Genomic DNA, 23,700 nt, shown 5'->3' with positions numbered 1-23,700 from the left:
CAGCTGGTTTGTATTTTGCCTCTTTCTAAAGGTTTTGTAATTCCTGTAAGCTGCCCTCTTAATTTCTCATTTACTCAAATAGTGGGAAACGTTCTCCCAATTACTCTGGCTTTTATAAGGAAAGTTAAGTATTTTTATACTTATATGACTGTGAGGTTGTGTTTTATTTATTTGTGGTAAATGTTCAGTAATACCTGAATATTTTCATGAGTAGAAAAGAGAAATCTGGAAAATTGGATGCTTTTTATTTCAGAACTGTCTCTTTATCTCCAAATTTGCTGGAGTACAGATTTCCTAATTCTCCTGTTCAGTGCTTTTTTTGTAAAAAAAAAAAAAAGGTGCCGGAACTCACACATGTGATACAACCCACCTTGCCTACCCTACAAGGTTCCATCCAAAAAAGGTGCCAGAACTCTGTTCTGGGCGTTCCGTGACAAAAAAAGCCCTGCTCCTGTTTAGCCACTAGGAACTGCTGAAATCCAGCAATGGAGTTACATATAGGATGTTCTGAGATAGTAATATTTGGCAAACCATTATCCATTTCTCAGGTTCCAAGAAGCTCATAACAACATTTATGCTGGGTTATTACAGGTGGAAACCTTATTTCAAAAATGTTTTCTGTCCCAAGTATAAAGTGGCACATTACAGTTAATTCATTGAGTAACTGTCACACTGAATCTTCTTTAATTGTCTTATTTCAAGTTTCTATAGATTCTATATTGAATTCTAGTAATCTCAGCATATTTGGGAGGGATGGAGAAATAGTTTGGAAATGACGGTTTGATTCAGACTGAAGAGTGCTGTTTCATCCTTGTTTACTTGGAATTAAATCTTCCTGTTCTTAAGGAAACATACTTCATAGTAAGTATATTTAGAATTACATCTTAACCATTACTAAAATTAATGGAATTTCAAAGGTATTTGATTCATGTCTTTCTTTGCTAACAGAACATGCCTTCTGCTGGTAATTTGTATGATGCAAAGTCACCCATCTCTAATTCAATGTATCGTCATACCAAGAAAATCCCAATAAAAATGTATGTCTTACTCATGGAGTTTCCAAAGTCATGTTTGCTTACGCAGTATCTAGGATTGATATTTATTCCATACACTTCCCACCCCTCCAGTTAATGATCAGCTGTCAGAGTCACAATTATTTGGGAGGCCCCTGAATGCAAAGCTGCCATCCTACCAGAATCATAATTCATAACCTTGAGGTTTCTTAATGCAAGAACCTTATCTTGCTGAGGATTCATTTGTATTTTTTAACAATAGCAATCGCACTTAAATTTATATACCGCTTCACAATTCTTTACAGCCCTCTCCCGTCTAAGCAGTTTACAGAGTCAGCCTATTGCCCCCCCAACAATCTGGGAACTCATTTTACCAACAGAAGGATGGAAGGCTGAGTCAACCTTGAGCCATCAGACTCAAACTGCCAAACTGCTGGCAGCCAAGAGTCAGCAGAAGTAGCCTGCAGTACAGCATTTGAACCACTGCATCATCAGGGCTCTTAACAACCTACATAACAGGCTCTCAGGAGATACTTTTGTAGCACTTTCTAAGTAGAAAAGTTAAAATAAAACAATTTTAAATAAAATATAAAATGGATCATGGAAGAACACCAGTTTCTTTTTAGAAATAAGGAATGTAGGAAATGTTATTCAATGCACAATCCATGACAGCTCAGTTGGCAAAACATTAAGCCTCTAGAACTGCTTGCAAAATTGATCATGGATTTTGCTCTTTACATGTTTTCTTCACACAGGGAGGTGTGGACTCAGAGTTAGGGTTTTCTCACTTTTTTTCAGAAGAATTCCAACTTACTTTTTCACAAGTATTTAAAAGTCTTAGGGAAACAGCCAGCTGGTATTCTGGAAAAAAACCCATTATGTGATTTTTTTGTGAGCTAAATGCATTTTTCTTTGAACAAGGCTGTATATAATGCTTGTTCTTCAGTAAAATAAACAGCAATATTTCTATAGTGTACTGAATAATATTCTCATAATTATTATGTTCTAAGCAATAAAAGAATGGTAAATTTTAAAAATTACATTGCAAAATCTAACACTCTTTAAATAATGTTTACATAAATGTATGTTTGCCTGATCATCTCTTTACCTGAAGCTTCACAAGAAGTATGATTATCCATCAGGTGGTAGTCCAAAGCACAGCTGCAGTAACGGTATTGTTTATTGTTTCCTTCACTCTCATGGCAGAAATGTTCACAGCCACCATTGGCAATGGAGCAGTTAGTGTAGATGACCTCTGGGCAGCAAAAATACAATGGAATGACATGTTCTTATGACAAAAAAAATAATTAATCACTTTGGATCAGCCCTATAAAGTTATGTGGTGGCACAAAAGTTAGAATGCAGTTTTGTAGGCACACTCTACCCACACACCAGAACTTCAATCCTGACAGGTTCAAGGTTGACTCAACCTTCTGTATTACCGAGGTCGGTAAAATGAGGTCCCAGATTCTTGGGGGCAATATGCTGGCTCTGTAAACCCCTTAGAGAGGGCTGTAAAGCACTGTGAAGCAGTATATAAGTCTAAGTGCTATTGCTATTGCAATGTGAAAAATGAAATTGGCAAAATCATGTGTCTAGCAAATCACAATCTTCTGACCTAGACCCTACAACTACTGGTAAATGTGACAGTTGTAAATGTGACTACATCACAAGTCCTTTTTCCAAAGTCATCATAACTTTGAACTATTGTTAAATGAATGGTTGTAAGTTAAGGGCTACCTGTATTGCCATCCCATACATTTATGATTATAAATTAATCTTGCTGAATGGAAGTTGGTAACAAGGACTGCACTGGAGATGCCATCACATATGCATATTATATAGTTGTAAGTAATCAATCAGAGTTGTTTGAGATAAGATAAGGGACCCATGGTATAATATCAGTGATAAAAAATCCGAGTATCAAAAGTAGCATTACCATTTTGGCAGAATCGTCCCTCCCAGCCTTTGTTACATATGCAGTCAAATCGCCCAATGCCATCCTTACAGAGTCCATTCAAACATGGGCTGGAAACACACATATCTCCATCTAAAAAAAAAAAAAGCATAGAAAACCCAGATCATACAGATCTTCACAGTATTTACTTAACACTTGATGTATTTCTATTCATGTTTACTCCAAGAGCTCAAAGTATCTTAAATGGAAATGTTCTTTCATTTTGTCCCCACAATGATAACCCTGTAAGTAACTTAACTGAGAGGTAGTGACTGGCCACTTGGTGACTTTTTTGTGACTGAGGATGGACTTTAACCTGGATATCTCCCCTTCTAATCTGACTCCTTAGTATGTACAGAATGCAGTTCCTCTTTCTCTCAGCCAAACAAATTCTTCCCTTTGTTATGATTCACTTCTTTTGAGTAAATGATGTTCAGAAGATATTAGGAAAAAGAGACGCAGGAACTTGTTTGGAATGTAATCCTTTTTTCAAGATCACAGTAAAATACAGATATTTGTTTAGGCAGAGAGGGATATATTCATTTCTATATATTCTATATTCATTTCACGTGTACAGAGATGACTAGGTATCAGGTTTGTGGAGGAGAAATGAAGGTCATATATAAACAGAGGCATAGAATCAAGATCACGCAAAGTATTAGTACCGCTTTATAAAACCTTAGTGAGACCACACCTGGAATACTGTAACCAATTTTGGACACCATACTATAAAAAAGACGTTGAGACTTTGGAAAAAGTTCAAAGAAGAACGACTAAGATGATCCAAGCCCTGGAAACTAAAACATATGAAGAACGGCTACAAAACTTGGGTTTGTCTAGTCCAGTGGTTCTCAACCTGTGGGTTGGGACCCCATTTGGGGTCGAACGACCATTTCACGGGGGTCGCCAAACAATGCAGTCCGCCATTTTTTTCCCCTTTTCCTTAGCTGTGCTACTACCTTTTATTCTATTGGCTTTTGAAAGCCAATAGAATAGACTCTCTTGAATAGAGTCTAATTCTATTGGCTTTCAAAAGCCAATAGGAATTGTCCAGGCTGTCTCTGCCCTGCTGAGCCCGCCAAAAGTCCCATTCTGTAAACGGTGCTGCACCAGTTGAGTAGTCCTCGACTTACAACCGGTTGAGTAGTCCTTGGCTTACGACCGGTTGGGGGTCGCGGTATTAAAAAGGTTGAGAAACACTGGTCTAGTCTAAAGAAAAGAAGAAATAGGGGAGACATGATAGCAGTATTCCAGTATTTGAGAGGCTGCCACAAAGAAGAGGGGGTCAAATTATTCTCCAAAGCACCAAAGGGCAGGACAAGAAACAATGGCTGGAAATTGATCAAAGTTCCTAACAGTGAGGACAATTAACCAGTGGAACAGCTTGCCTTCAGAAATCATGGGCGCTCCATCACTGGATGTTTTTAAGAAGAGACTGGACAGTCACTTGTCTGAGATGGTATAGGTTCTCCTGCTTGAGGGGGGGCTGGACTAGAAGACCTCCAAGGGCCCTTCGAGCTCTATTCTATTCTATTCCTTTAACAAAATCTATTTCACGCTATTCCAATATTTCTATATATTAGGACAGGAGGAATAAAATAGTTGTTCTTGTTAAATCAATAGGCACTTACTTTGTTATAATTATAATTACTGAGTATGCTACCAGCAGATCTACCTTTAGCTCAGCCTGTAACTTTTCTAGCACAAACCACAGAAAGTATCTACTTAATTTAACACACAATCCCTTTCCAAGTGGAATCACTATTCAAGCAGAAACCTGGAAAGGAAAATGGTTTGTTTTCTCTTGCTAGAAAGCTGAATGTTAGAGAGCTGTAAAGAGAGCTGGGAAGATCCTGGAAAAGATAATCAAACAACGAATCAACGAACACCTAGAGGCAAACAAAGTCATTACTAAAAGCCAACATGGGTTTGTCAAAAATAGATCATGCCAGACAAATCTTATTGCATTCTTTGACCAAGTGACAAAATTAGTGGATCAGAGGAATGCTGTGGACATAATTTACTTGGACTTCAGTAAGGCATTTGATAAAGTAGATCACAACCTACTACTTGACAAGATAGAAAAATGTGGGGTAGACAGAACCACCACAGATGGATCCGTAGCTGGCTGACCGGCCGTACTCAGCGAGTGGTCCTCAATGGAACTGCATCTATATGGAGGGAAGTGTGTAGTGGGGTGCCCCAGGGCTCTGTTCTGGGCCCAGTACTCTTCAACATCTTCATCAACGATTTGGAATGGGGATGACACCAAGCTGGCAGGAATAGCCAACACTCCAGAAGACAGGCTTCAGTACAGAAGGATCTGGACAGACTTGAACACTGGGCACTAACTAACAAAATGAAATTCAATGGTGAAAAAAGCAAGGTTCTACATTTAGGCAAGAAAAACCAAATGCACAAGTACAGCATAGGTGGCACCATGCTCAATAGTAGTAACTGTGAGAGGGACCTCGGAGTCCTAGTAGACAATCACTTAAATATGAGCCAGCAGTGTGCTGCAGCTGCCAAAAAGGCCAACACAGTGCTAGGCTGCATTAACAGAGGGATAGAATCAAGATCACGTGAAGTATTAATACCACTCTTCAATGCCTTGGTAAGGCCACACTTGGAATACTGCATCCAGTTTTGGTCACCACGATGTAAAAAAGATGTTGAGACTCTAGAAAGAGTACAGAGAAGAGCAACAAAGATGATTAGGGGACTGGAGGCTAAAACATATAAGGAACGGTTGCTAGAATTGGGTATGTCTAGTTTAACGAAGAGAAGGACAAGGGGGGGACATGATAGCAGTATTCCAATATCTCAGGGGCTGCCATAAAGAAGAGGGAATTAAGCTATTTTCCAAAGCACCTGAAGGCAGGACAAGAAGCAACGGGTGGAAACTAATCAAGGAGAGAAGCAACCTAGAACTAAGGAGAAACTTCCTGACAGTGAGAACAATTAATCAGTGGAACAGCTTGCCTCCAGAAGCAGTAAATGCTCCAACACTGGAAGTTTTTAAGAAGAGACTGGACAGCCATTTGTCCGAAATGGTGTAGGGTTTCCTGCCCGAGCAGGGGGTTGGACTAGATGACCTCCAAGGTCCCTTCCAACTTTACTATTATTATTATTATACTTAGCAGCTCATAAATTCATCGATATATGTAAATCGCTAAATTGTAATGGGATGAAAAATCATTCTTTTGCATTTTTTTAATTTGTATTGCTATTGCAAGACTTCATTCTGCAGACTTTTTTTTTTGTTGATCAGTGTTATTGCATGGCACTTAAGCTGATTTTGAATATTCATCAAACTGAGGAATTAAAAACAGGTCTACCATATGCCGGTAGCAAAATATCTAGACAATCACCCATATGTTAGGAAAGAAAGACGTATTTAATTCTTTTCTATTATGTAGTTATCTTGATTTCTGGAACTCTGATATTATAGCCCTAACCTAAGAAGAATTGGGATAGTTGACTATCACATTAACAGCACAAACAGCTTCTTTTTTCTTGGTGAACAAAATTTCGTTTGCATTATTTGAGTTAATTTAGACTAGCTGTTTGCTTAGATTTATTGTGCTAGATTTATTGTGGAGTCACAAGGCTATAAAAATACTCAATTAACTGAAAGTTTCATTCCAATCTAGCCATTTATTTATTTAAGAAAATTAAGAAATTTATATGGCCATGTAACTCAACCAATATGAGTTGTGAGTATTGTGGGTGCTCAAATAATGAAAAAAACCACACCAAGAATTCAGTTAAAATAAAAAGAACCCATATTAGGAGATCAGGAACTCACAATTATTATCTTCCTCCAGACAGATGGAGGAACCCATGCCACAAAGGGATTTAAAAGTAATAACCAACATCCTGAATTGACAACTTTGAAAACCAATACAGCTCATACAACTGAGGTATTACATGGACCACCTTAAGGATCCCAAGAACTGTCCACACAGCTGCTTTTTGTGCCAGTTGTAGCTTCCAAATACTCTTCAAAGGTAGCCCTATGTAGAGAGTGTTTCAATAGTTCAGATGTGAGATGATCAGGGCATGAGTGACTCATAATCCAGGAAAGGGTGGAACTAGCACACAACATGAATTTGCCAAAACCTAGGTCAGGGGTAAGCAACCTCAGCTCTTTTATGACTCATGGACTTCAACTCCCAGAATTCCTGAGCATAGCTGACTCAGGAATTCTGGGAGTTGAAGTCCAAGAGTCATAAAAGAGCCAAGGTTGCCTACCCCTGGCCTAGGTCATGAATGATAGTAAGCAAGGCTTCCTAAGCAGGAACAGGCATGATTGGCACGGAAGTCTGTGTGTGAAATCTCTGCCACTTGTAAGGATCAAAAAATAGCTTATTGTGATATCAGGGGGGGGGGCTAAGACCCACTGCTATTCAGTTTTGATGGCACTGAGTTGAAATCAGTTCTTCCCTGGAAAGGGAAAGAATGACTTCTCTCAATAGCATAAAATTGAGCAAATAATATTAACTAATGGAACACAACTAAAATGGAGTAAATACATAATGAAGAGGAGAGAAGATATAAAAATGGTCACTAGCAATACTCAATACATCTGTACTCACCAATATATTTTGCCCAGAAATTTAACTGAAAAGAAAAAAATAATAATTTAAAACTCTAAAAATCTTTTCTATAAATAGCCATATTGTATAGCATCAACATTTTCTAGATTGTTTCTCAGTCTGATAATGACAGAATGAACAATTATTCAGAGTCATTTATCCATCATATCCGCTATCATCTGTCCAGCACAATGAAAATATTACAAATGTTTCCAATATTTGCTTAAGCAGTGATGTTATTATTTTGACATAAACTCAACTGCCAATGCAATGGGCATTACAAATAGTAAAAGTGGACTTAATTGAATGTGATGGTACACCCATACAAATCATCCAATTTGAATCAAGTTCCACAATAATCAACCAAGGCCAAGAGAAGCCAAAACAAATAAGAAGTCAAAGTGTTTGTTTTGATAGCAAATGTTAGGAGTGATAATTTGGTAGTATACAGTCTAATCCCACCAAAGAGTAGTCTCACCAGCTGCTTGGGGTAGAGAACATCTTGGGTCAGATTACTAAATTAGGAGTTTCTTTCTGCTCTTTAGCTTATTCTGCTCTTTCAGCTGGATAATGAAGCTTCACTCTTTTTTCCCAATCTTTCAAAGTAACTTACAGTTTTTTCCATGGTTTCAAATATTTCACTAGCTTCTTCAAAATCACATTGTTCTTCTAAACATTCTCTTTCCAAGGAACCTGCCTTTAATTCTTCCAAGAAAGAATTTGCGCGCTTTTGAATCTTCAGGACACGATTGGCTTCTTGGCTGCTGTAAAACACTTGGGAATGGGGCATATGGAGTATTTATGGTATTTTTATCTTACTAGTTTCAGAAACATATTTGTGTTATATTATTTTACCTGATATGAGAAATAATTTTTGAAGTGAGAAAAAACATGCTTTGGAGTAAAATAATGAAGCCAATGGAGATTATAATTATTGCTTCTAGTGCTATTCTGTAAAATCCAAACTATGTTAATGAAATGTAAACTCTTATGCTGCAATACCTATTTTTTCAAAATGAGGTAAATTGTGTAATTCTGCATACACTTGTTTTCACATCAAGATGATGGTAAAATATGCCCCATACTTCCAGTGTGTAACTAGGAATAATTGGGAAAAGGATTGTATTGTACAGAATCCAAATGACATTGGGTTCTTTCAATTATGCTTAGAGACTGTGCAGTGGCTGGCAGAATATAATGTTTAACCTGATGTTCAAAGGGATGACATACCTGAGGCTTCATATCCATTAAGCAATATGAAGGCAGCTGAAAACGCCAGAAGAGAAATGATTCTACCCATTGCACAACCGATTCCACAACTATGAGAACAACCACCAAAAAAAATGGTGATTCATTTTAGAGAAATACATGCTTTTATATATTTTCAAGATTATGTATTTAAGAAAGCACAGGCTAATATTTGATTCTTACAGTAGAGCCTCCAAAGTCTCCTGCATAGTTTAATCTTAGGTTTTTCACCATATATTGGCCTTGGAAGTAATGTCTTCCCACCTACCACTTCTGTCTCTTTATCTAACTAACTAGTTGGCAACTTTCTGTTTATTTGACAATAATTCAATTTTAAAATTTCTGTTCAAAATCTAGTCATTGTATGTTTAAGTGAACCCAAACCCAATCCTAAACCAAAACAAAACAAAACATACACAAGATAACAGAACTAAACTAAATGTATTGTCAATTCTCTTTTAAACTTTCCCTGATGATAGTCTGCATTTCTTATCCCTCTTTGCATTTGATTTAGGTAAAAATATTGTTTAGGACTTTAAATGAAATATATGAACAATAAAAAAGACTTACAGACCTCCTTGGCTGAATCACAGTAGTCTATTCTTCCACCATTGAATGCAGAGGACACTAGTTAAAGTTAATCCATAACCTCAAATATTTACTCAGGAGATACACTCTGACAGCCTTTCTTTCAGTTAAACAAAAATGGCTCCTGTGGGATTCTACATGTAGAAAAGAAAATCAGGAATGGTTTGCTTTTTAACATGTGCTTTTCTTTCTGATTTTCTTCTCTTATTGCTTAGGTAAGCAATGGCTAATTAAAATAAATGTGTTTTTTTTCTATAAATTAAACTCTATTTCAGCTTTTCTATAAATTCAACCCTACTTCGGGCTTATTGCTTTAACAAAAATGTTTAGCCCAAATATTGGATATTTGAAAAGTGTGATTCACTTTTCAAATATCCAATATTTAGGCTAAACATTTTCAAGTCTTTCATGAAACTTTTCACATGTGATAGTATGAGATATCACTGTCTTTCATTTGCTGCCCTTACTTGTGTCATTGCTTTTTTAAGCCCTGCCCCTCTTCAAGAGATATACTAAGAAACAGGACAGTGTACAAGGTCTTTTGACTAACACCTTCTAATTTTATACTTGGGACCCTCTAAAATTCTTAAAACTGCCTACCAACAATTTCAAGTTAAAGTGATCACAAGAGAGCACCAGAGAGCTATAGTTGTTTGCTCCTTACACTGATTATCTGAGTTTTTAGTGACATTCTGCCAGGAAGCAATCATCTTAATCTAACATCAGATATGTCAATGCTTCAGCTCCTAGAATTCCACCACCTTTTTTCTGTGAGGGGTTAATTAGAAGATGTTATCGCTTGCCTCCACTTATTTTTTATTTTAATTAGCATTGGCACTTTTCTTATTTTTGTGACTTTCAAGGCTTTTTGATTCAGGTTAATTTCTTGTCCTTTACAACTTAATCCAGCCTCCCTGCAGTGCTAGAATGAAACATCTGTTCCATGTCTTCAAGTGCTACTTAATGTGATTAAAAAAATAAATTCATCATCTATGTCATATCAAAGTCATTTAACCCTGTGGGCAATTCATTGACCAATTTTGGAAGGTTGCAAAAGCATCCCACAGACCAAACAAGAGCATGTTAAATTCAAACCCATGCTATGTGATGAAGGCTTACTCCTTTCTATTACTTTCAACAACAGCCACAAGTACTCTTTGGTCACATCCAGTATGAAAATATACCAAGTTACCCTATTTATTCCAGCAACTTATCAATGCAAGATAGCAGAATTAGTCAAACTCTTTCTTACCCTCCCCCCTTTCCAAGGCTTGAGATCAAGAAGACTTGAGAAGATTGTGAGAGGGCCATATCATGCCTGCCACTCTTCAGTTTTCTTTCTGGCTTTATGTTGCCATAGAGTTATTGAGTAATAAGTAGTATCCAAGAAAAGGTTGCTCAAAATTAATAGATGCTAAGGCTGCAGGTGTACATAGTGTCATCACAGAAATGGTAAAAAGGTTTATTTGAGTACAATTTCTTTAATATGGACACAGTTTTATGGGGCTGGCTAGGGAACCCTGGAAACTGAAGTCCACACATATTAAAGTTGCTGAGGTTGAGAAACATTGATCCACAATGCACCAGTTTGGTAAAGGGTACCTAACAGTTTTATCTTCATTCCCCATAACAATTCACTGCTTTCAAATACTTTTGTCATATTTCTCCATTATCAAAATTTGAATTTATTGTTAACATCTTTCTTAAGTAGTTCCATGGTTTTTCTGTTGCTCCCTGGAATTAATCTACATGAGAACTTCAGAAAGCTCTAGCCTTATTTTGAATGATATCCCACCCAGCCAATCAGATGTGGTGCTTAGTGTTGTGATGTTATCTATTACCATGATGCAATTTATTTTAATCTGAGGTTATGTAAAGGTAGAAACAATGTATCTATAGTTATGAAAAGCAAATGACAGCCAGCAGGATGGGAAAACTGAGATTTGGGAAAGAATTATAGTAATTACAAATTAATGTTGCAGGTGTCTTTGTCGTCTGTAATGGTTCATGCAATGGCAATGGATATACCATTGGAAAACCTCAAGGACCAGGTTAGATACAAACCATCATGGAGAATATCCATCAATGTCTTGATTACTTATTATGTGCCATCAAGTCAGCAAATCAAAATCTTTAGTAACAACATATTTCTATGAATACAACTTACCATAAATGCTGAGGCAAAAAGGCACTTGACAGTGGTGATTCTGCTTTAATAGCTCATTTGGTTAGATTTTGTTCTACACATCCTTAAAATTATTTGTATTATGATTTTATGACAAGAGGCAAGGAGAGTATGTTAGTCTACCTTTATTCAGCATAAGCTAGAAGTAAATGAAGGTGCAAACAAAACAGATTTTGCATAAAACTATTCTAGCAATCAGTTGGAACAGGAATCCAGTACACTACACTACATGTAAACAATGCTATAAATTCCCTGAATACATTATGTATTATATCTGTATCGGCCAGTATGGTATAGTCTTCCAATAAATTGAAACACTGAGTAAGCCTGCAACTTCTGAAATTTTTCACTGTTTATGAGATGCACATAATCACCATGCTTTCTCAGAAATATCCTGTTTTAAACAAGAAATAAGGACAATATTTGATGCAATCCATTGAGAGAAAATCAATAGGCTTTCCTTCCAGAATCAAGAATCTACAACCCATGCCTCAGGCTGTCTTTTCTGGCTACGATGGAAGCCTTAATTATGTGAGGGACCAGAATCCCTTGCTAGATTAAATTAGTGATTCTTTACCAATGAGCAATTTGTGTCAGCCAGTAATAAAAGGACAAATCAAAATGGGCATTAAAGTGAAGCACATTGGCTTATTCAGGTGAAAATATTAGAATCCTGAAAGCAGATGACATTAGATACGCTGGGCCTGAGGAGCCATATCCCATTAAGTCTCTCAGGAAATTCAAGAATATGAACTGGAATCAATTAAACAACTCCTAATAATCATAACCTCAGTACTTTGGCCTATTTCCTCTTTCCAGGTATGTTATGAAAAAAGAATGTAATTGTTCTGGTTAAAAGGATGCAGTGATGGGTGTCTTATAACATTCAGACAACCAAGTTTAATTATGTGACTACTTTCTCACCATGAGCTAAGAAATGGCATAATTGTTTGCAAGAGTAGGAGCTTACTTATTAGCTTATTTCCCACAATAGACCAAATGGCTTGGATTTGGCTAAAATTTCATGAATCCAACAAGCTAGCCAATTTGTTAATTTATGGCCCTAGCATGCCAATAGCACCCATAAACTTGTGCATTATTTTTAGATTTTGTACCATACAACTAAAATGAATAAATTACATTATGTATGATTCAGTCCGTAGTAGAACTAAAACAACAATTATAAAAAAAAGCCCTCAGTACTGAGTAGGTGAATGTGAATCTCCATGCAAGTATTTGGAGAAGAACACCTCACAAGTCTTAATGTTATCAAGAATGTCTCTTATTCGTTTTTAACCACAAGAGAAGAGAAAAAACACATTTTATTTATCAGACACTTGGAGTTTGATACTTAGAAAAATAACCTGTGATATTCTCATATACTGTACTGTATTATAAGGGTTAAAGTTAGGAGTGCAGTAAGTACTGTAAGTCCAGCTTCTTTTTCTCTCTCTCAGGTTTTTGAGTGGAGACCATTCATTAAGGCACCTTTGTGTTTCTAAACAAATTTTGGTTGCTAGGATGCCTAGAGGCTGTAATCCAAAATGTGTTATTAAAGTGCCCAGTTCAGGATTTTGGGAAATATTTATTCCTCTTCTAATTTAAGATGTCTAAAAAAGAAGAGTAAAAGACAATTTTCTCTATAGGAAAAAAAAGTACAGAGAATTATCTAGGAAAATATATAAAAACCTGCAACTGCAATTGTCATAGAAAATTATGTCAGTCACCTGAATTAAAATTCCCACTTTAACAGTGAAATTCATTATAATCTGGCTATGAACAATTAGTAAGATTGGCTTTATAATTTTTTTCTCCTAATAAACTACTCCTTGAATGTGTTTACAGTTATTATGGATCTTTATTATTTTTAAAACCAAACTTACACTTTTCTGTTTGTTTTACTTTGTTTGTTGTTGTATTTTTAAAGTACTTGTGTTCTTCATCTCAATAATAAAGCAAATTATAAAATTACATTTACCAACTTTAAGCTAATCTACTTTGTGTGGTATTTTAAGGATAAATATTCTTAATTTCTTAGATGAGAAATAGATACACATCTAATGAAATGCATATCATTAAGTACAACATATTAAGGACTACAACTATGGTTTCAGGCAGTTTCTCTCTCTCCAGGTTCTGCCTCTGCCCATAAATTGGTGGGCATTACAGATGCCATTCAAGTATAGTTATACTGCCAAGATCCTTCATAATTTTAAGGTCAGTTTTACTTAATGCATTTGTATTTCTATCATTACTAATAAGGCATATTAAACACTATTTCTCTAATTACTATAGCAACAAATCAATTATTTACAGCAAGATCAGAAAGAGACTGTCTTTATATACAAGAACATTATATTTACAACAATCAATTGCAAAATATGTACAAACAAGAGATGCTTTCACGGTAATGACAGTATAAATTAAATAATAAATAGCATGTTTATATTCTTAAGGCACAAATACCTTCTTCCCAAGACTGTACAGGACTTAAATGTTTCCCTATGCTTTTGTCTGATCACTGCAATAGTTATAATTCCCCTGTAGAACAGTTTTCACGGTTAACAATACACACCACACATCAAATGACTTATAAAAAACAGCTTGTTTTTTACAACACAAATATCTGTTAAGATACAAGTTTTGTGTAAACAGTCTTTAATTTACCATTCATACTATATTCACTTTTAAATAATACTCAAATAATTTCAAAATAATACAGGTATTAGAGGATTTCAAGGGACAACCAACAATGTGTGCATTTTAGTTCCTATTGGAGAAGTAAAATCAGTGGGATTTTACTTCGTGAGAAACCATTGCCAAAAATGTGAATAATTTCACACAATTTAAACATAATAAACAGTTTGGTGGGAATCCTATGCATGCAACAAGGATTTATTTCTTAAATAACCAAGCATGGAAGTATACTGCACATTGCTGTAGTTGACAAAATACCTGCAATGAATTCAAAAACGGTCTTTCAGGAGCAAAAAATATAAACAGATTAAAGCAACACAAATAGATTTTATCCAGTTAATTGTCCCTGCCAATGGAATCCCTTTGATAAGTATAACTAGGGACAGGGACAATTCTTTCATCTGCAGTCTGTGCTATGTCCTTAAAATCTCACTGTTAAACAGCATGGTTTCCTGGGACAACTTTGGTGAGTACAGTTGCAAACTGTATTCTTCAGAAAGGGCCATTTAATTAGATCTTTATTTAAAAACTAAAAAAAAAAAAACCTGGATGACCCAGAAAAAATGGTCTTATTCTTGCAGAGCAGAAACCTGCATATCATTATCAATACTGCAATTTTTATATCAAAAGCCATTTTAAAGACAACAGACTATCTAGAACAGATTGGGTGTTGCAGAGGTAATAATTTATTATACTTGTTTCTTCTATACTGGTTTTATAGGTTTTTGATATGGTTAGATGATTAATCAATAAAATTTGTTGGTGGTGGTAAATTCAGGGATTTTATTTACACCTGAAATGTTAATGTTTTTTCACATTTCACAGTATGTTATTAAAATACAATCTCTGACTTCTGACATTGGCACTTGCTGGGGTAAATTCTTTTTCTTATATTTCTCCATGTTTTCTGAAATGTAATGGACCAATTCAAATATTATGGGTCATGTTTTAATGAAATGCCAAGAAATATTAGCTTGAGCAATCCAGCAGTGTATTTTTGCCCACGAAACAGAACACCTTATGCTTCTTTATAAAACAAAAAATACAATAAAACTAGAAACCTTAAGCTGCCAAATTGAAAGCTCTGGTATATCATGGCACTTTTTAACACTTCTTTTAGGAAAAAAATAACCAGCTTCAAATAAACAATACTAAATACTCCAAATACCAAGTAAAACAGATTAACAACACATATTGTCAATCTGATACAGTTATACTGTCCATAAAATTTGAAATTCAGGACTTCCATTATGTAGAAAGGAATTTAAGTAAATAAGTCAACAAAAAAGAGGCCAAGATAGAAAATTATCCTTACTAATTAATACCTTGGGATGTGATGGTATAATACAAGTTTAAAAGCTAATTTATTATGAGAACTCAAATTATGACAGAACTCTGCAAATGCAGATCTTGAAAGAGTGATGACTCCCAACTTCGGCATAGAATAAAAAAGAAAATGAAATGCCTGGTTAAAACAAAAGAGAAAGTTAGGCTGTTGAAGATAAGAACAATTTAGTCAAGCATTCCTCATTTCACATGATTTTTAAGAAAACACATAGCAAGTGCTATAATTCTTCTATGGTTAAAGTTTAGAAATTCATCCCTTTTTACTGCATTTTTTCCTAAAATTATATATTGATTTTACTCCCTGAGGTGTTCAATGGGAAATGGAAGAAATTACCATGTTTATCATCAATGATAAAGTGCTGTTTTCTACTTGATTGTGACATGTTTTCCTTAGAATCATAGCAAGAATTTAAAAAAAAAACTGGAAAATTAATTTTCCGGTGTATATGCATTGAACAACAGTATTGTTAAGGATCAGCATATTCTGCTATCTTGGAGCATTTCTGGGTCTTTCCCATGTTTCTCCAGGAATTGATGCTTTAAACAAAAATATTAGCATCCATGAATATTACACAGTAGAACCAGAAAAGAACAAGGCAGATTTAGACAAGTAGTTATATGCATTTCTGGCACAAAAAAAGACTGTCGGGAAAATGAAAGATAAGTGTCTCTTCCTAATTTAAGTCCTATGTCAGTTATTACAAAGGCTATATATTAACTGTATAATTGGTGAATTAATTTTTTAAAGTTTCCTAAATAGTGGATTTACAAATACCCTTTTTTCATTCTCAACATCTAATTTTATCATTGTGCATGCTTGAAAAACAGGTGTTTTCATTACTCTTAATGCCTGTCACAATTCTTAAATCATAAAGTCCTTAGCATTGACTTTGGTGACTTAACTCTCCCTCAACGTTGTGGATCCACAGGCTGGTTTACCAATCTTGACTGAAGGAATCAAGGAAGATGCTTTGCATCAAGAGTATCCAAGTTTGAATAAAGGACACTGAGATTGAGGAAGCCAAGTAACATCTAGTCTAGCAAAGTATGACTTGTAGAGTAGTTTGTACTCTATGCCATATCAGAACAGTAGCACCATAAAAAGCTGGATGTGAGCTCTGAACACTGATACTATTTGGCTGTTCCACTGGGACAACAGAAATATGTGCCCTGTCAGCTTTCAATTGTGCAGAGATCAGGAGGAATGGTAGAAACAGGGTCCAAAAACAGTGGTTAAGCCTCGGTGACAGGAATATTCTTGCTCAATTCCTTGATCCCATGTAATATTCTCTTCATGTGACCCACTTTGGTCACTCCTAGATCCTGAAAAAAAAATGACAAGGATAAACTTAGTCATGAAAAATTAGCCAACTGTAGAATACATATTAGTTAAATCTTCCCAAAAATGAGAATACTGTAAAGCAGAAGCATCTCAGAAACCAAATGATAAAGCCAAGTGCTTGAGAAAACAAGATATATTACAGAATATGCTTGAAGTAGACATTATTCAGAGGCACAGATTTATCAGTCAGGCAAACTGCACAGGAATGACTAAGAATACAAAACGCTTAATTCAAAAAGCGACCAAGTGACACACACACAAAATTATTACATATAAATGAGCCAAGAAAACATGTAATTTCAACACAAATAAAAGCTACACTTTTTATAAAGTATCCTCAGATACTTTTATGTTCATATTCTATTTTCAAAGGAATCATATCTTCCCAATGTTAGATAAATCTTAGCAGATTATATTTAATTAGTGTCAAGCCCTACACAGATAGTCAAAGTCAAAGAAGAGCTACACAGATTCAATAAAGTATTTTTAATGCTAATCCAGGGATAAATACATAATCTCAGAAATTACAAAATAAATTACCAATCCTCATTTATATGAGTTTATTTGAATGATTTGATCCGCTTCTTCCCAGATTTCTTGTTACCTGAGTTGAATTGTTGTTCATAAGATAACCTGCCAATGGATTTACTTCCATCTCTTGGGGGTTTATGGCTACTCTCCCTTCTATTACTTTCCCTTTCTCCCAACCATTCTCATATTTGGATCTAGTTTTGATTTCCTGTTATATCTGTAGCTTTGCTGCCATTGCTTGATAATAATAAGAGGCAAACATCTACAAGAGAATTTTATGATGGTATTCATTGTCCACAAAGCTGTGAATCATCCAGAACTGGTGTGACAATCATATTGGCAGTTGTACTTGCCTGAATCCTATTATCAGTGGGGCTGAATTCTGCATGGAACCAAAATTAATTTGTCTTGTACTAGCCTAAAACTATACTCCGGCTAGAATAGCACACATTTCCTCATAGCAATAATTAAAATATGGCTACTACTTAATAAAAACATATATTTTATCAAGGAATTATACAGGAATGGTATATTTCAAGCAGCTGATTCTAGGAGATACAGTAATGCTGAATTTCAGGTATACTCTATAACTTTAGGTTTGGTGTGGGTATTTAACCAAGAGTCTCTTTTTTTCTAACCTAAAAATAAATAAATTATTCTGTCTAAAGGCACCTAGAATGGAGAGTATGCAGACCAGCTCCAAGCACAGTCAATGGCTTTTTTGGATGAGTTCTTTATGAAAGTACCTTGAGATCTCTCCGTTCCAGATGCAGGAGCTCAGAGCCCCGGATGTCATGCCGGATGAAGATATCTTTATACTCACAAAGACTGAGATGTTCAAGCCAGGCTGCAACCTCCTCTGTTCCCCAGAGGTGAACTGTCAGAGATGGAAAAAGCAGGGATGTTGAGTACCCCAAAGCCCAGAAGGAAAGGTAATGAAAAAGATGATCAGCAGCAAAGACCAAAGTAGCACAAAAGTGAAAGGCAAAGCTGTACTAACATATCTTAGAAAGAATAGTTCACCGATTCCAAAATAAGGAAAAGCTAAAAAGTTAGAGACACTGACTTAAATGGAGGCTAGATAATTAGACAATATTTTTTCTGAGATCAAGGAAGTAAGATTAGGGCCACATGTTTTTACTCAAAGCAAATACTAATAAGTTTGGATGTTTGCCATACTAAGAAGGGCCTACCTATATTAATAAAATTTATTCAGGAAAAAAATTGATGTAAAATGTAGGGGATTCGTTTATTCATTTACTTTTGTCATCAAAACAGACAAACATTGATACGATGTAAAATTCCACCTTTTAAAATGTGTGTTTTAAATTTTTAGCCCAAACATATTTGGTTAATCCTGACACAAAAGTTCAGTCTGAACTTCCTATGCTGTATGGAAATTCTACAAGCCTATGTTCCAGATCTTGTTATCCACATACTGTTTTGGGGATGACTTTTTCCATAGGACATTTTGGTAATCAGTTCTTAAAGAGTTTAACCTCTGAGACTCATCCTTAGATAACTTCTGACAAGGAAATCCATGTTCAAATACATGCATTATAATAATCATGTGTCTGAAGTTGGATTAAAGAAGAAATTATTAGATTTCTACATTTCATTCAGATTTGTTATTAAGCAAGAAATAAAAGGCTGTGAATCTTGGTAAAAGGCTTAGTCATAACTCATATTGGATTTAGACACTTGTATCACAGTTTAATAAAGATTTAAATCCAATTAGTAATTTTTCTTTAATATAATGGCTCATGAATAGAGGAAACTTAAGAAATGATGGTCTTTCGAGTTCCTTATATCAAGGAAGTAGACATTGTGAACGAAGTCTTATTGCATGCATTTCTACTAAGAAATCCTTTGCATCCACCAAGCAAATCAACATATCTACATGGGCACTATTTTGTTTAGGGAGAAAAAAATATCTGGACAAAAATACCCAGCTATATCCAACCTTTTTACTAGCATCTAAATAAGAGAGAGGATAAGAAAATCTAAAAAGCTAAAGGCAAAAGAGAGAACACTGAAATATCAGAAAATTAGTCGGAAGATAAATGATCTCATTAGCTCCATAGAACACTGAGAGATATAAGCAAACAAATCAACTAATACAAAATTGGGAAAAGATTGCCCTGATTACATTTCAACTTTGATTTGAAAAAGTTTATTTTTAAATATCATACCAACAATGAAAATTAAACCTCAGGATGCACCAATGAAGATGCAGAATCCCAAGACAAGATATGAGACTTGATTAAAGTCTGGGAGAGAATCAATGAGAGAAAATCAATAACCAAATCTGGGAACATTAGCAGGGGAGGTTTGGAGTTATGCAGGCTGGGGTTCAACAATCACTTCATTTTTTAAAATTTCAAAATTTCCAATAAACTTCTCTGACCATCCAAAAATGTACAATATTTCAAAGTCCTAAGTTCTATTTGCAATGTGTTCTTAGTTTCCGTATTTTAGAATATTCAGTCTAGTAGTATGATACAGCTAAAAATGCAGTAATCTGCTCCAGGAAAGTAAAATGCCTGTTTTAATATAAAGGAAAAATATATAGGGAATATTAAGGGAGTCGGAAGGGAGACATTGTTTCTTGTAGAAATGACATCTAAATCCATGGGCACATTTGGATATATAGGGATGTGAAAAAAGGCAAAGTGGAAATGCAAAGGCAGATGGTACCCGGCAATCCCAAGCTACTGCTTGTCTCCTTATTCTTGTTGTTTTTATCCTTTTTAAATTTCACCAGACGAAATTTGCCACTTCGGCTGCGTTTAGAATAATCCAGCATTTGGTTCTATAAAAAAGAGAAATCACAATATTTTTGTAGACTTTCAATTTATATAGGATCCCCCCCCCCATGTTCATTCATTTTATCAGATTCTTCTGATAAAATTCACCAGTATAATTATTTAATTAATCTTAATTTAATTTAGCACATTGCAGGGGTATTTGACCTAGGAAAGTAAACCAACCTTCCTTCCTCCCTTCCTTCCTCCCTCCCTCCCTCCCTTCCTTCATAAAATTACCATAAAGTAACTCTGGGCAGCTTATAGTGATAAACAATATATCTACATTAAAACTTAAATAAAGATTAAAATCTATGGACATGTGGGGAGGGTGGGGGTGGAATGGGAGGAGGTGGGATCTGTTGTTACTTGACCAACCACCTCCATTGTGCTGTTCCCCCACTAGGGCTCTAAAACATTCCAAAAACACCACCTTCCAACAGGCACAGATCTAGATACTCCCTCTAACAAGTTACCTCTTCATCACTGGGCTCCATGAGTTGCCACAGCCATGGGATATCTGCTAGTTTCCTTATGTGAAAGTCCATATATGTCAGTGCAGCTTGGAGCTGTTCCTTCTGGGGAGGATCCAGCTGCTACATCAGAAATGAAAATATGAAGACACAGTTAAGAGCTGTAATCTGAACAGAGACTTGTCTAACCTGTAATAGAACTACCATAAAGTACATTCATATCACACTTTATTCTATTTTATTGTTTAAATATTCTACTCTAATGTTCAGACAACATGGTATAGAAACAATATGGAAAAAAACAAAGGTCTAATAAAAGAAAAGCTGGTCTTTGCCCATAATAAAGTTTTTTTGTGAGGAAAGAAAAATATACCAAATCCGGCTTATCCCAACCATTCAATACAACACTTCATACCTTCCTACTCTTATAAACCATCCTTGCTTTCTCCACAGCAATTCCATACTGCATACATTATCTTTTGCTCCTTAAACTTTTAATCTATGGACAAATAACTATGCACAAATCCTACTTCAGGCAATTGTACCTTGATGTGAAAAATAAATCTTAATAGAGTTATTGTCCAAGAATACAGCAATCCTTTTGCTCTTTGCTTTGCATCAGTTTTGCTTCTACTAATTAACTAATTTCATTAAATTCAAGAGGCCAGCAGTATGAGCTTTATAACGAGTTAGATCTTACATTAGTTAATTATTTGAGTCTGATTTTAGAAAAGGATTCTGCTAATGCAGCATTTATAATGGATCTTGTGAAAATTAATATTAAATGGTCATTCTCTACAGCTGAGTTTTCTTTTCTGAATTCACTTAACATGCCTGAATAGCATGAGATCAATTTAGTAATATTTTGTTTAGAAATTAAAACCTCTAAAAGCTAAGAAGTGTAAAGAATAGTTCCCTGTGCAAGCACCCATTGAAGAGCTATATATTATGTTGCAGCCTTGCTCAATCACCTTTGTAAAGCCTCTGCCCAATTATAAACAGATCCTATGTTTACAAAGTGGTGGATGATCTCATACTAGAAATACTGTCACATTATTGTCACATTGCTTCCTTCCAGTCTGTTGGCAGGGTTTGTGCTCGACTTTCAGTTGTGAACAATTCCTAGAATTATGTCGCAAGTGCAAACATTTCAGTGAAAGAGGCCAAAATGGACTTTATAATGTCAAGTGATTTTTTATGGAATACAGAATTTATAACGGAAGCAAGGAGAAGAGCAAGGGAGCAGATCCAAGGAGAGATCAGACAGGTACTCATTCACACATCTTTTAACCATTAACTTTATGAAGAATGCACAGCCAACATCAGAATAATAAACCTAGTATTTACAAAGAGGAGGGAGATACGTGTTGTCCTGTGTTAAAGGCTAGTAGTGTACTTCAATAATGCAGCAAAATATTCTTAGTGAGAACAAATAAAATAAATAACACAACCAAAGAGAAATATTTCACGCTATTTATTTCTTACCAGGGCCATTTTTCCAGCCAGAAGAAGTTCTGTTTCACTGTGCAAGGCTTTAACATTATTTACCATTTCTACTACAAGGTTGCAATTCAGGCCCTGTAGAAAGATTGCATGTGTAAGGACTCGAAGCTGCAAATCCAATAGTGCAATATAGGACAGTCAAAACGCACTGGAAATGTACCTCTGTAGACTTGGATTTTGCATACACTTTGTCCATAGATTTGGAGCTAGCATTGACAGCATGAGCAAGTTCTTGTTCCATATCCTGGTATGCCTGAGCTATTTCTCGAATGCTGTAGGAAAACGTAAGAGAATAGGTGAAATGTAGAAGAACAACCTTTCTAGGATGTATTATTCTGGTGCTGTCTTCTCTACTGGTGGCAGGAAAGGGCCTCACCTGTGAATCAGAGCTCCAGCTGCTCTGCAAAACTGATTGATATGAGTTGATTCTTCCTCGGATATAATCTCAGGATGCAGTGTGAAAGAGGGAGGTCTGGGCAGCTCACACTTTTGTTTGTCTTCCCAAGACTTTAGGGTATTCTCAAATGCCTAAGGGGGAGAGGAAAGGGAGAAGAGGCCATTTGCTTTTTAGAAGAAAATATATTTGTGTGTGTGTTTGTGTTTGTGTGTGTGTGTGTGTGTATATATGTGTGTATATATATATGTGTGTGTGTGTGTATATATATATATGTGTGTGTGTATATATATATATGTGTATGTGTGTGTGTATGTGTATATATATATATATATATATATATATATATATATATATATATATATATATATATATATAGAGAGAGAGAGAGAGAGAGAGAGAGAGAGAGAGAGAGAGAGAGGTTGCTAACAAAGAATAAAGAGAGAACTGGTATAGCTATATAGCTGTGTGTGTGTGTAGGTCTTGGTTATTCGGGTTTTCTCCTGCGTCAAATTGGAAGTGTCTTGGCGACGTTTCGACGAAGTCTCATTCGTCATCTTCAGGCTGGTGTTTTCGGCTTCGTGCTTCGAGGAGTAATGTGTGGTCTTAGCTGTTTCTTCCTTTTAACTGCCAGTGGGGGTATGAACTGATTGGGTGGGAGCTTGGCTGTGTTCTGATTGGGTGGAGGTGTGTTCTGATTGGTTAGGAGCTTGGCTGTGCTCTGATTGGATGGGGATTGGCTGTGCTCTGATTGGATGGGGGGGTTGGCTGTGCTCTGATTGGTTGGGAGAGTGTTCTGTTTGGGTGGGGGCTTTGTTGTGCTCAGGTTAGTCTGAGTTGCGCGGGGATGTGAGATGGTGAACTGCATTGCTATTGTTTGGCTTCGCGTTCGTGGTCATGCCTCATCTTCATGGTGGGTGTCAGTTTGCTTCATGTATGGATTGGAGGGGTTTAAAGTGGCTAATGATGCAGCTGCGGTCTGGCTTCTAGTCGTGCCTCATCATCGGTGTGGGTTTGGGT

The 23,700-nt window shown here is 35.8% G+C and overlaps 2 protein-coding genes across 6 annotated transcripts in view; both read right to left on the bottom strand.

Moving 5' to 3' along the window:
• PROC (protein C, inactivator of coagulation factors Va and VIIIa) overlaps positions 1 to 9,678 on the bottom strand; it is a 34,902-nt gene extending 25,224 nt beyond the window's left edge. Inside the window, exons 1-6 of the mRNA XM_039347178.1 lie at positions 9,391 to 9,678; positions 8,799 to 8,899; positions 8,182 to 8,342; positions 7,569 to 7,593; positions 2,953 to 3,063; positions 2,122 to 2,268 (exon numbers count right to left, since the gene is read on the bottom strand). Coding sequence (XP_039203112.1) covers positions 2,122 to 2,268; positions 2,953 to 3,063; positions 7,569 to 7,593; positions 8,182 to 8,342; positions 8,799 to 8,868 — 514 coding nt within the window. The 5' untranslated portion in view covers positions 8,869 to 8,899; positions 9,391 to 9,678. The remainder of the gene's footprint in view (positions 1 to 2,121; positions 2,269 to 2,952; positions 3,064 to 7,568; positions 7,594 to 8,181; positions 8,343 to 8,798; positions 8,900 to 9,390) is intronic.
• A 2,021-nt stretch (positions 9,679 to 11,699) lies between these two features.
• DGKD (diacylglycerol kinase delta) overlaps positions 11,700 to 23,700 on the bottom strand; it is a 74,513-nt gene continuing 62,512 nt past the window's right edge. For 4 of the 5 annotated variants that reach the window (XM_039347126.1, XM_039347129.1, XM_039347130.1 and 1 more), the window contains 7 exons: positions 22,663 to 22,814; positions 22,447 to 22,558; positions 22,269 to 22,361; positions 20,787 to 20,906; positions 20,204 to 20,318; positions 18,253 to 18,383; positions 11,700 to 16,956 (listed from right to left, as the gene is read on the bottom strand). In XM_039347126.1, the coding sequence (XP_039203060.1) occupies positions 16,867 to 16,956; positions 18,253 to 18,383; positions 20,204 to 20,318; positions 20,787 to 20,906; positions 22,269 to 22,361; positions 22,447 to 22,558; positions 22,663 to 22,814 (813 nt within the window). In that variant the 3' untranslated portion in view covers positions 11,700 to 16,866. The remainder of the gene's footprint in view (positions 16,957 to 18,252; positions 18,384 to 20,203; positions 20,319 to 20,786; positions 20,907 to 22,268; positions 22,362 to 22,446; positions 22,559 to 22,662; positions 22,815 to 23,700) is intronic. The other variant, XM_039347127.1, reaches the window with a different exon arrangement.

This window comes from Crotalus tigris, unplaced genomic scaffold, assembly GCF_016545835.1.
Source record: "Crotalus tigris isolate CLP2741 ecotype Arizona unplaced genomic scaffold, ASM1654583v1 scf7180000018053.2689490, whole genome shotgun sequence".
NCBI classification, from domain to species: Eukaryota; Metazoa; Chordata; class Lepidosauria; order Squamata; family Viperidae; genus Crotalus; species Crotalus tigris.
This window is presented reverse-complemented; position numbering and strand designations above follow the sequence as displayed.